The following is a 13,319-nucleotide window of genomic DNA, read 5'->3' as shown; positions in this document are numbered from 1 at the left end:
GCAGGTTTCTGTGGAAGAATTCCCAGGCTGAGGTAATATCAGGGGAAATAGATATGGGAGACCAGTTGTAACGTCAGTCATGACTCATGACGTTGGTAGGTTAAATAATTAAATCCCTTTAGCCTCTGGGAAAAGCGAGTCGGGCGGAAGTACAGGGCGGAGCTATCTGGGTGGATGTTCATGGCTTCTTCTCTCTTTTGCGCTTCCACCTGCTCAGTGAGAAGCCGATGGCTCCCTGTGAAGAATGAAGCTTACAGCACTCTGCGAATCTGTGAAACTTACATCATGTTGTAAAGCTGGCCAGAGTATCCTGACGGGATATGTTTAAGTTAACCTATCAGAATGAAACTTCTTCCCTCTCCCCCCAAATCCTCTCTATCTCCTCTCTTTCTCCTCTCTTTCTCCCTTCCCTTCTCCCCCTTCTGCCCCCCCCCCCCCCCTGTCATCTCTCATCCACACATTGATTAATCGCCCTGAATGCGAAACACTGAACTGAGTTTATAGCTGGGCTGGGAATCGAACCAATGCTAGACAGCTTAGAGGCGAGTGTGCTTACCTCTGGGTACAATACTTTAACTATGACTCCGGATATAATGCACATTTGGCAGTGCATTTGTGCAGGCCCGGTCTGATTGGTTTACCCCGCGTTTTACACCTGAGATTTCACATCATCTGGAGTGGGTTGTAAAATAACCATTCTGTGAATGCAGCAATAAAACAATATGTTGCATTGCCACGGAAGATGTCTCCCTACAGGCCTCCTTTGAAGGACGAGAGAATTGCTGAAATGTACAAAAAAAAAAAATACTCTGTAGTTCTGATCTTCACTGAATTCCTGGATCCGGATCCATTTGGTAATTAAAACAAACTAACAGGTGACGCACCTTCACAGCCACACTCGCACAATACTTGTTTCATTGTGGGAAAATACATGCTCACTTAGCTTATTGTTGAGCGATCGAATAAAAAAGGTCTCTAAGACCTTTTCCTCTAATAGGGCTCTTCGAGCTCCGCATGGTTGTTGTTGTTTCTTGTTGGGGTCGATTTTTAGCATACCTAAACTGAGGTCTCGAAGAGCTTCGCATGGTTGTTGTTGTTTCTTGTTGGGGTCGATTTTTAGCATACCTAAACTAAGGTCTCTAAGAGCTCCGCATGGTTGTTGTTGTTTCTTGTTGGGGTCGATTTTTAGCATACCTAAACTAAGGTCTCTAAGAGCTCCGCATGGTTGTTGTTGTTGTTTCTTGTTGGGGTCGATTTTTAGCATACCTAAACTGAGGTCTCGAAGAGCTTCGCATGGTTGTTGTTGTTTCTTGTTGGGGTCGATTTTTAGCATACCTAAACTAAGGTCTCTAAGAGCTCCGCATGGTTGTTGTTGTTTCTTGTTGGGGTCGATTTTTAGCATACCTAAACTAAGGTCTCTAAAAGCTACGCATGGTTGTTGTTGTTTCTTTTTGGGGTCGATTTACCTAAACTAAGGTCTCCAAGAGCTCCGCATGGTTGTTGTTGTTTCTTGTTGGGGGTCGATTATTGAAGTGCGCACCCGTTTGTCGGACAGCTGCTGGTCCTCGCCCACATTCGTCGCTTGACTCCACCCACTATTCCACCAAGCCAAAACATGGCCGCCATCTTGGTTTTCTAGTGGGCCTAAAACATCAGGCCTATATAGGCCTCTGCCAATTATAAAACTGCATGGGTTTGTTGCTTCAGATTTATATTGGCTTTGTTTGGATGGAGTGTTGACTGGAAGGGGTGGTGTGTCTTCAAATGTCACGTAATATCTGAAGGGGTGTGAAACCAGATCCAGCTGTCTGTCAGACTCGTAATTGAGATTGAACGAAACCATGAAGATCCTTGGCTAGATTAATTTATATAATACCTTGAGCAGCAAGGATGAGGGAGTTGAGAGGACAGAGGAGGTGAAAAATACATATTGTGTGTCGCAGGTTGTGAGTACAGTGTGGTCATTGTTGTTATCAACCAACTTATACGATTTCCACCCCGGTCTTCCACCACGGTCTTCCACCCCGGTCTCAGCCATTGTCTGTCTATCATTCAGCCAGAAAACATTGCACCATCTTCCACTTTTGCCACTCCAACCCCATTGAAGTGCTTCTTGAATTGCATCAAGAAGAGGGAAACATTACAATGCACAGCAATTCTATTTCCGCAGGTGCGCCACCCACTCGGTCATCTCATGTCATCTTGAAACTCATTGCGATAACGAAGACGTGCAATGGAACGGATCAATGGCTTGGATTTTTGCTCGATCCTGTGAGTTATTGCTCCATAACCAAGGACGCTTAGTGCATCCACCTCCTTTAGAGTATTTATAACCACCTCTTCCAAAATATACTATGAGTGATGGATCTGATTATTGCATGGTAATGCATACTCCATCCCTGCAACGCACCTGCCACGTGCTCAAGTGTCCTCGTTGACAGGTTTATGACGTTTTACGAGGTGTGCACAATGTGACATTACATACAGAATTAAAAGGTAACCGCTGACATATTTGTGAAAATAACAAATGTATATTTTCAAAAACCATTCTGGCTTTTTCTGACAGATTAAGAGCGAAATTACAATGCTGAGGGTATCGAATTGTGGGTAATCTTGTAGTAAATTGCACAATTCCTCACTTCTAATGCGACAGCCTTTCCACTTTTCCTTCAAGGTAACATTTGAGTTTTGATGTCCTGGTCAATTATGCGCAATGCTCATGCACACAGCTATTCCACACCTTTTCTCTTGGACAAAGCTATCATTATGTTTGCAAGAAAACTTTCCTAGCAAAGTGTTTGTGTGTTTTTTTTCAAACTTACATTCAGTGTATATTTTTCAGTGTAGAGGTCGAATGAAGACGCAGGAAAAAGCCTCAATGTGCTCAGCCAGATCTGTGTCCTGTTCCTGCCATGACACAATAACACCTGCATATTTAGACCACCACAGATTACTAGACAGCAATAACATCACCTTTCGTAGCCTGACAACATTTTGTACACCTCAAAAGAAACCTATTCCATCTCCAGGTGCTGCATGACGTCATCTCCGGGAACCGACGGGGCCCAGCGATGACGCACGCTAAACGGGAGTATTCAGTTTTCACTCCATTTGTTTTCTTTCTTGTTTTCCTTCGTTTGTTTGTTTGTTTGTTTGTTTGGGCGATATCTCAGCCATCCTTCAAAAACAGTAATTTTATTTTTGGATTAATAAATTAAGTGATTAATTATTATTATCGATTTATCAAGTTCTTATTTATTTTATTTCTCATCTGGGCAATATCTCAGGCACCTTTTGAGTTAGGAAGCTGATATTTGGACATGACAATGAGCAAGTGATTTGGCTGTAAAGGCTATTTTTGATTTATTGATTAATCAATTAATCAATTCTATATTTAATTATAACATTAATTAATGAATTAATATTCAAAAAGTTACAGATTTGGTTGACATGGTGGTGGTTTAGGTATGCTATCAGCCAACTGATTAATAATTTAATTATTGTAGATCATTTTAATTTATTTTCATGATTAATCACTTATTTATTTTCTTTCTCATCTGGGCAATATCTTGGGCACCTTTTAGGCTAAGAAGCTGATATTTGGACATGACAGTGACCAAGTGATTTGACTATAAAGGGTATTTTTTATTTATTGATTAATCAATTAATAGATTTATTTTTTTTTTCAATTATTTCTTTAATTAGTTTTCAAAACGTTACAGATTTGGATGAAACACTTGTGGTTTAGGTATGCTATTAACCAATTGATTAAGAAATTAATTATATTACGATTATTATTTTTTATTTTACTTACGCAAATAATCAATACATTATTGTACACCGCTCCCTTTCAATTCCATATCCATGTGCTGCAGCCACTGGTGGAGCTTATGGGGGGGGGGGGGGGGCGCAGGGGGAGAAGTGCACCACCTTAATTTTTTTTCAGGCGTTTTCAATTAAGATAAAAACATCCTGTAATTAAACGTGATTAACAATAATGAACGTAAACTGTATTTGTGATTTCACGTACACTGTAACTACACAAACAAACGGTAATTTTTGAAGTCAGACCTAGATACACATTTATTATTACTACCCATTACATATGTGAGCTACCCATCACATATATTAAGCCCTTGACCCCACTCCCAACCCCCCAAATAGAGAAGTTAAATTACACCTATGACGTATATTTGAACTACCCATTACATATACTAGTGAGGTACCTGTCATGAAATTGTGTCGAAGTTCGAGCCCAGGTGTCATGCGACTTTTGGCCGCTGCGCGTTCGTTATAAAGATCTTGGACATTAAGCGCAGCGACCACTCCTGTGAAATATATTGTGTGTGCATGTCTAGATTGGTACGTAGAATCACTTTTCTCAGCGCTTGCTTGTGCTTGGATGTTATATCCATTATTATTGATTCAGATGGATGCTGAGTACTGATATTATATTTGCTGATTTCTTCAACAGGTATTGCTAGGGATTGATTTCGATTAAACTCATGATCTGAGACATTGTTGTATCCTTGATTCTTACAACAGTACCCGTGCTACGCATGGGTGGGAGGTTAGAAGCAAACAGACAATGCAGAAACGGCGAAAGCATGAAACCAATAAATTCCACATTCCTGTGGCACCTTCAGTCGCACGTCAGACATGGACAGCAAGTTCGTGAAGGACTTCCATGAAAAACGTACCCGTAATGCAAACAAACGGGAACGTTCACGTAGAGAAACATCGATCGTGGGACCGTGGCGAATCTGCATATGGTGATCCGCGAATTTCACGTTTAGAAAGTAGAAACCATCACGGCATTCCGTCATTCACTTGAACTCGATATCCCTTTTTCATGCCAAACAGCATAAATCCAATCACAAATTAAATAGCATTAATATAAAAAAATTAACTTTTAACAACATTGTTAATGTTTCCTTCATTGTAAAAACTACCAAGTCAACAGTTAAAGGATTTTGAGCTAGGTGTTACAGCCTTGGCAAGATCGATGGAGACAGCGATCTGTTAGCTTATACACCGCCCAAATAGCTTTGTGGAATTCTGTCATGTAGAGATTAAACCCACGTTGTTTAAACTTTGGCCGAGGTAATTATTTACTTTTAATGATGTTTATATACGAATCAAAAAGAAGATAATTGGTTTTGGGTCATCCTTTCCGCATATCTCGTGGGATTATGAGTTGGAGTGACGACCGTGATGGCGGGGAGGGGGTTGGCATTCTCTCAAGCAGGGCTTCAACCCATGTCCTTATAAAAGGTCTTTGTCCGAGGTCATTATTTTAAACTGTGTTTTCATTCATCAGGTTGCGATCGGTGCAGCCGTTTGTGCGGTACCCAGGAAAATAATGTTATGCGGGAGTCCAAAGCTGAAATTGGAAAAACAATATAGCCTATTTTACTCCAGGGGATCCCAGGATTACCCACCCAAAATATCGTTGCGATCGGTTCAGCCGTTTTTGCGGTACCTGCGAACGGATGGACGGACGGACAGATGGACATTTGGTGAATTATAGTAAGATTAAGCCCTTGCCCCACCCACCCCCCTCCCCAAATAGAGAAGTCAAACTTCGCCTATGGCTGCAGGGCAACATCCCCAGGCGCAAAAGGTGCCCCAGCAATGCGGCACGCTGAAATGCTGGATGATATGCTATTTATTTATTTGTCATAGGGGCGGTGTACTTTGATGTATCTGTACTTGGTTTTTCTCTCTTGTGGAAAAGGGGAAAGGCAGAAGGATGGACTCACATCAGAATAAACACTATACCCATAGGACAGGGGTGGGAAATGGTGAGCAGTTCCTCAAATTATCATTTGTTCAACATCGGTTGGAATCATGCACTGATTTGAGGCACTTTGAGGTATGCACACTCACGACAAGCTGTGTGGCCTGTCTTTGAATCTCGGCCCAGGTATAAATTGTCACCCTGGTGTACCGCAGTAGAACGAGGCATCAATGTGTGTGCCTTACCTGAGATGGACGCAGTGGCGGAGTGAATGTTTGTGGCGCTCGGGACTAAGGTCAAAAATATCGCCCCCTGCAGGCACTGACATAGTCATGAATTGCTATTGGGGGCCATATGAAAGCCATATTGGGATTGGGGGCCATATTTGGGGCTTCCCCAGCGGGATCAGCAGCAGAGCCCTGGATCCTGTTCAAAATGAGAATAGATTTAGATATTATATCCTGAGATGATTAGGCTCATTAACTATAAAGAATCCGGAAGAATTCCTATATTTCTACACACGCGCCATGTTAAGGTGTATAGATCAGTTTAATAGGTCCTTCCATGACATGGCATTCCGATTACAAAATATATAACAAAAACAATGATAACATTGTAACAAACCATTTATTAATACTAATAATATTAAGAACACGATTAATATTAGTACCATTTGGTAATAATAAAAGAAACATATAATCCCCGCCCTAGTCCAAGCAGACCTGGGCTTTGTGAAAGGTAAACTAATGCTGAAGCAGTACAGCAGGCAGGTATGCTATGCTACAAGGTAGTTAATAAAAACTACATCAAACATGCATGCAGCATGGTGTGGCATTTCTATGCAGCATGGTGTGGTATTTCTATGCAGCATGGTGTGGCATTTCTATGCAGCATGGTGTGGTATTTCTATGCAGCATGGTGTGGTATTTCTATGCAGCATGGTGTGGTATTTCTATGCAGCATGGTGTGGTATTTCTATGCAGCATGGTGTGGTATTTCTATGCAGCATGGTGTGGTATTTCTATGCAGCATGGTGTGGTATTTCTATGCAGCATGGTGTGGTATTTCTATGCAGCATGGTGTGGTATTTCTATGCAGCATGGTGTGGTATTTCTATGCAGCATGGTGTGGTATTTCTATGCAGCATGGTGTGTTATTTCTATGCAGCATGGTGTGGTATTTCTATGCAGCATGGTGTGGTATTTCTATGCAGCATGGTGTGGTATTTCTGTGCAGCATGGTGTGGTATTTCTATGCAGCATGGTGTGGTATTTCTATGCAGCATGGTGTGGTATTTCTATGCAGCATGGTGTGGTATTTCTGTGCAGCATGGTGTGGCATTTCTATGCAGCATGGTGTGGTATTTCTATGCCGCATGGTGTGGTATTTCTATGCAGCATGGTGTGGTATTTCTATGCAGCATGGTGTGGTATTTCTATGCAGCATGGTGTGGTATTTCTATGCAGCATGGTGTGGTATTTCTATGCAGCATGGCGTGGTATTTCTATGCAGCATGGTGTGGTATTTCTATGCAGCATGGTGTGGTATTTCTATGCAGCAAGGTGTGGCATTTCTATGCAGCATGGTGTGGTATTTCTATGCAGCATGGTGTGGCATTTCAATGCAGCATGGTGTGGTATTTCTATGCAGCATGGTGTGGCATTTCTATGCAGCATGGTGTGTTATTTCTATGCAGCATGGTGTGTTATTTCTATGCAGCATGGTGTGGTATTTCTATGCAGCATGGTGTGGTATTTCTATGCAGCATGGTGTGGTATTTCTATGCAACATGGTGTGGTATTTCTATGCAGCATGGTGTGGTATTTCTATGCAGCATGGTGTGGTATTTCTATGCAGCATGGTGTGGTATTTCTATGCAGCATGGTGTGGTATTTCTATGCAGCATGGTGTGGTATTTCTATGCAGCATGGTGTGGTATTTCTATGCAGCATGGTGTGGTATTTCTATGCAGCATGGTGTGGTATTTCTATGCAGCATGGTGTGGTATTTCTATGCAGCATGGTGTGGTATTTCTATGCAGCATGGTGTGGTATTTCTATGCAGCATGGTGTGGTATTTCTATGCAGCATGGTGTGGTATTTCTATGCAGCATGGTGTGTTATATCTATGCAGCATGGTGTGTTATTTCTATGCAGCATGGTGTGTTATTTCTATGCAGCATGGTGTGGTATTTCTATGCAGCATGGTGTGGTATTTCTGTGCAGCATGGTGTGGTATTTCTATGCAGCATGGTGTGTATTTCTATGCAGCATGGTGTGGTATTTCTATGCAGCATGGTGTGTATTTCTATGCAGCATGGCGTGGTATTTCTATGCAGCATGGTGTGGTATTTCTGTGCAGCATGGTGTGGCATTTCTATGCAGCATGGTGTGGTATTTCTATGCCGCATGGTGTGGTATTTCTATGCAGCATGGTGTGGTATTTCTATGCAGCATGGTGTGGTATTTCTATGCAGCATGGTGTGGTATTTCTATGCAGCATGGTGTGGTATTTCTATGCAGCATGGTGTGGTATTTCTATGCAGCATGGTGTGGTATTTCTATGCAGCATGGTGTGGTATTTCTATGCAGCATGGTGTGGTATTTCTATGCAGCATGGTGTGGCATTTCTATGCAGCATGGCGTGGTATTTCTATGCAGCATGGTGTGGTATTTCTATGCAGCATGGTGTGGTATTTCTATGCAGCATGGTGTGGTATTTCTATGCAGCATGGTGTGGTATTTCTATGCAGCATGGCGTGGTATTTCTATGCAGCATGGTGTGGTATTTCTATGCAGCATGGTGTGGTATTTCTATGCAGCATGGTGTGGTATTTCTATGCAGCATGGTGTGGCATTTCTATGCAGCATGGTGTGGTATTTCTATGCAGCATGGTGTGGTATTTCTATGCAGCATGGTGTGGTATTTCTATGCAGCATGGTGTGGTATTTCTATGCAGCATGGTGTGGTATTTCTATGCAGCATGGCGTGGTATTTCTATGCAGCATGGTGTGGTATTTCTATGCAGCATGGTGTGGTATTTCTATGCAGCATGGTGTGGCATTTCTATGCAGCATGGTGTGGTATTTCTATGCAGCATGGTGTGGCATTTCTATGCAGCATGGTGTGGTATTTCTATGCAGCATGGTGTGGTATTTCTATGCAGCATGGTGTGGTATTTCTATGGCCTAGAGCTGATGAGATAGAGCAGCAGAGGAAGGCAAGGCGAGATGATCTCCAAAGGAAGTGCAAGGGCTTTCTAAAGGGTAGGGTGATGCACCAAACTGATCGCCATGCGTTTCTACATTGATTCGACCAATGAAAGTTCCACAAACTAATGCCGACAGATGTATGGGACGCCCAGCTTAACGTCCATCCAAGGGACGGCACACGCACTGATGAATCACCCCGCCTGTGAAACACCAGGATAACAGTTTTAGTAAGGGCATTTTATGAGATATTTCACAAATCTGTTAACTAAATTGTTACCAAAAAATTTCTTCACCAATATGTTTGTAAAGGTGTGTAATAACATGTGTTAAAATGTTGTAGTTCAACTCCCGTGGGAAACCCAGAAAAAAAGCTGTTGAATTCGGGTACCGAAAAATTATTTTCGAGAATTTTTATTTTTTTTAATCGGCCCTTAAGTAACTTATGAGGGGTCAAATAAGGGTTTTTCATGATTCTATGTTGATTGTTGACATTTATATTTTCACTTTTACATTTACACACAAAGTAGCTTTTATTTCACATACATATATAATACTCAAGAGTTATTTCTCATTCACAATGTCAGAAGTTTCAACAGTCATTGTCTATGTCTTCTTCAGACTCAACAACATCATGACTGCAGTTTCTGCATGTAATGCCATTACAGACTCCACAGGCCGAGATGCACGTGACCCCATTCTTCTTGCAGCTGCATCGCCGGTTGCTGCAATCTCCATGACAATTACAGCTCGTGAACTGCAATAGCTCCTCAGGAGCCGTGGGGTCCAGTGTTGGAACTGGCTCATACCCATGCACACCTATTGTCCATCCATAGTCACTGGGGTTCAGAGACATGCTCTGTAGAAGGATCCAGTCCCGGGTCTGCAGGTAGGCACGGAGTGAATGTTGTGCAGCTGCACCCTCTGTTGGAGGTAGAGTCTCTGGTTTGATCACTCCTGCCGCTGCCTTCCTTGAGAACATGTTGTACCGAATTTCACCCAATGTTTGGTCTGAGTGTCTGGCTCCCATCTTCCCATCAGCCACCTTCTCCATGAAGGTCTTCATGTCACCACGCTCCTCCTCAGTGAAGGCAAGTTTCATGATGTGTTGATAGATGGCTGCATCGATGAGGAGGTGAACACGGATTGCCTTGTCAAAACATCCTCCATCCATGATGTGGTTGGCTGTCGTACTTCCAGGATAGATCAACTGGATCACATCTAGTAGTCCAGAATCTTCCATGATGTTACCCATTGATCCAAGATAAGACTTCAGCAGGTGAAAACCACCCAACCTTGGAATGACGGGTAGATTTGCCTGCTTTATTATATTCACAGCCTTCAGCCAAATCGGAAGATCAAAGGTCACTATAGCGACCCCAGCGCGCCATATGCACTCTTTCAGAGTGGTGAAGATGGTGTTGAGGTCATTAGGGTCTCCTTCAATAACTGGGAGGAACTCGATCTGTGTGCTCTGCTTTGCATCATTAGCATGGATTCTCTTCATCCAGCCATTCCAGTTGGAGTGTGGGAACTCAGGATCGTTGGCTTTGATCACCCACCCCGCTGCCCAGAGTGTGTCACCTGGAGTGAGGAGTGGCTGATCATGAGCCAGGGAGGAGGAAAGCTCAGCGAGGGGGAGAAACATGATCGCGTTCATTCCTATCTGTTTCCTGTTCGTAAATGGAATAATCTTTACTTCAGTTCCTCTCAGGATCTTAGCTTTGTCGAGTGCCTTCAACTTCACCCGGGGGAAAGCTGCTGTTGTCTGTGGATCTGGCAAAGGTGGTGCCGGAGAGGTGACTTCGATCCAACCCATTGAGTGAAAGGGAGTGTTTCCGTGAATATAGACAATGTTTAAATCTATATTGTCTCCAACAAACTGAGTGACTGCATTGTTTGTTTCCCCAACCTCCATAAAGACCACCTGATCATTACTTGACAATTCACTTTCACTGGCTGGCACTTTGGCTGTCATCACTGATTGATCCTCAAGCGCAGCATCAACCGCAACCTCATCATTGATCTGTTCATCGGTTTCCTCCACAATGGTGTCAAGAGTGCCAGAAGTATCTGGAACATCATCTCCACTCCTACTATTAAGGAAGCAGTATTTGTAGTTTTGTGTCTCCGTGTAATACTCAGTGTATCCCAGCCGGTGGAACTTGTTGAGCATCCATTTTGACCCAAATCTATGATCAAGTTGTATGGCAAGCCCCATTTGGTGTGGCAATACTCCAGACCGAGGTCGACAGGCCTTAATAAAATTCTGCCCCCAAACGGCAACTCTTTCGTCTGTCTTGACAATCGGTCTCAAGAACATCTGAAGGCTTGCAGGAACAAGTGTCAGCTGACTATCGATGTCAGTCATACTGTGTGTGGTGGGGTATGACTTTGGACCTAAATCAATCAAGGCAATATCATTGGATATGAACTTGAGTGCCGTCTTTATGATCTGAGTCTTCTCATCTCCATGGTCAAGATTAGCATGAATGCTCTCGCAGAATATTGTCGGTGCCATCTTTGAGACAGAGTACATCTGCCCTTCTTTCCTGTGTTGTGAAATACAAGGTGTCTTCGTATTTCTCTAGAAGTTTTATCTTTAGCCAATGCTTTGAATAAGAAAGGCTCTTCTCTGGTGACTGATCAAACTCCTGCAGCTTTTCATGGACTTGGTCCATGTTCATTACCCCATGCTCTAATTCTGAGTCTAACCATTCGCAGAATTCAATAAAAACTGCCTCTCGCTCCTCATCAATACTCCTCTGTCCTCTCTTCCTTTTTCCTTCCTCATCAGTCTTGGACAAACTGTCACCTCTCGCAAACATAAGTTTGCATCGCAAATGGTACAGTGTTTCTTCTGCTACCAAGTCGTTGATCCCTTCCAGGCGTCCAGTGACTTCAGTGCCCCAGTCATCCCCGCGACTCCGTGCTGTCTTCAGCAAGCTTGCCTTCAGTGTATCTGCAGTCAAATTATCTGGCACTCTGTATTTCTTTCTAGCTTGTGCTGGATTATTTTTGTAGAGCTGGGCTGCTTGGTTGCAAAGAATGCATACATCCTTATACAGGAGGTCAACTGACTGTGATCTTCTAGAACTGCAGCCAGTTGATGAACTGAACTCACAGGTAGTGCGTCTTCTCTTCAACTTTGATGACTCTTTCTCTGCCTTTGATGCTTGAGCTGACTTCTTGGTGGTTGCAACAAAGTTGTTGTACAGATCATTTTTACACTTCTGGTGGTATCTCAGTTTTCCTTCCTTTTGAGCCTCCTTCATACGTTCCACAACAGTAACATTTTCGACAGTTTCTGCTTGTTTCAATAAAGTTGAGTATCCCTTTGGAGTTGCCTGTATGAGCCTTTCAGCTGGTGTATCCGAGCGTGCACAGATGAAGCAATTGAGCACAGGTGGAGTAACGTCTTCATCCATATTGCTAGACTCCATGTCCTGCAAAGTAGAAAATGAGATATATTTAGAAATTATTTTTCCACAAAGGAGTGTCTGTGGTGAAATATAAATGTTAACAATCAACTCAGAATCATGAAAAACCCTTATTTGACCCCTCATAAGTTACTTAAGGGCCGATTTTAAAAAATAAAAATTCTCGAAAATAATTTTTCGGTACCCGAATTCAACAGCTTTTTTTCTGGGTTTCCCACGGGAGATGACCTTCAACATTTTAACACATGTTATTACACACCTTTACAAACATATTGGTGAAGAAATTTTTTGGTAACAATTTAGTTAACAGATTTTCATATGTTTCCCTTATATTTATAGCTAGGTCGGGATTCACACCCAGGCTGGACAGCTTCAAGGCGATTGTACAACCTCGGGGGTATCCTTCCAATCCAACACACTCGCTGAGGAGTCTCACCACGTTTACCTTTTTGTGCATACCCTTGGAGCGCCAGGACCTTCGCTTTTCTCCCTCACACGCCTGTTCACGTCAGACGTCACACGTCATATCGTAACATGACACGTGATCCTGGACGTCGCTACTTTGACTTGTATGGTGCCGTGAGACTTCTGGATCTGATCGACACGTGATTACGAAATCAGTAAGATTAAGAAAATGTCGCCATATCCAACCGAGACACAAAGCCATGTCCATGCCGCAGAAACACAAAAACAAGAATCAAGATGAATACGCATTGAAACACCCAAACTTACAACACCAGTTCTCGAGTTAATAAAAAGAGCAGAGCAGCCTATCGATGATGCAATGGCGTTTTTTGCTTAAAGTTCGGCAAAAAAAAAAGAACCACTCCTCGATTGATCTCTCACACGGGCACATGAGGGGAAACGAGTTGTCACCTCGGCAATAAAGGGGGACACGCGCTGCGGCTTGGGGTACATTAGCCTTAAGAA

General features: G+C 42.8%; 1 protein-coding gene across 1 annotated transcript; it reads right to left on the bottom strand.

Moving 5' to 3' along the window:
- Positions 1-9,439: 9,439 nt before the first annotated feature.
- On the bottom strand, positions 9,440-11,684 carry LOC137434669 (uncharacterized). The gene is made up of 2 exons (XM_068127818.2): positions 10,161-11,684; positions 9,440-9,768 (listed from the first exon to the last, which is right to left on the bottom strand). The coding sequence occupies exons 1-2, from the start codon at positions 11,486-11,488 to the stop codon at positions 9,753-9,755; spliced, it is 1,344 nt and encodes a 447-aa protein (XP_067983919.2). The 5' UTR covers positions 11,489-11,684; the 3' UTR covers positions 9,440-9,752.
- Positions 11,685-13,319: the final 1,635 nt, after the last annotated feature.

The sequence above is a fragment of the Myxine glutinosa genome, chromosome 9 (assembly GCF_964187855.1).
Source record: "Myxine glutinosa chromosome 9, kmMyxGlut1.1, whole genome shotgun sequence".
Classification (NCBI taxonomy): domain Eukaryota; kingdom Metazoa; phylum Chordata; class Myxini; order Myxiniformes; family Myxinidae; genus Myxine; species Myxine glutinosa.
This window is presented reverse-complemented; position numbering and strand designations above follow the sequence as displayed.

Coding starts and splice junctions, on each gene's coding strand:
- LOC137434669 (XM_068127818.2), bottom strand. CDS start 11,488: ATGTACTCTGTCTCAAAGATGGCACCGACAATATTCTGCGAGAGCATT.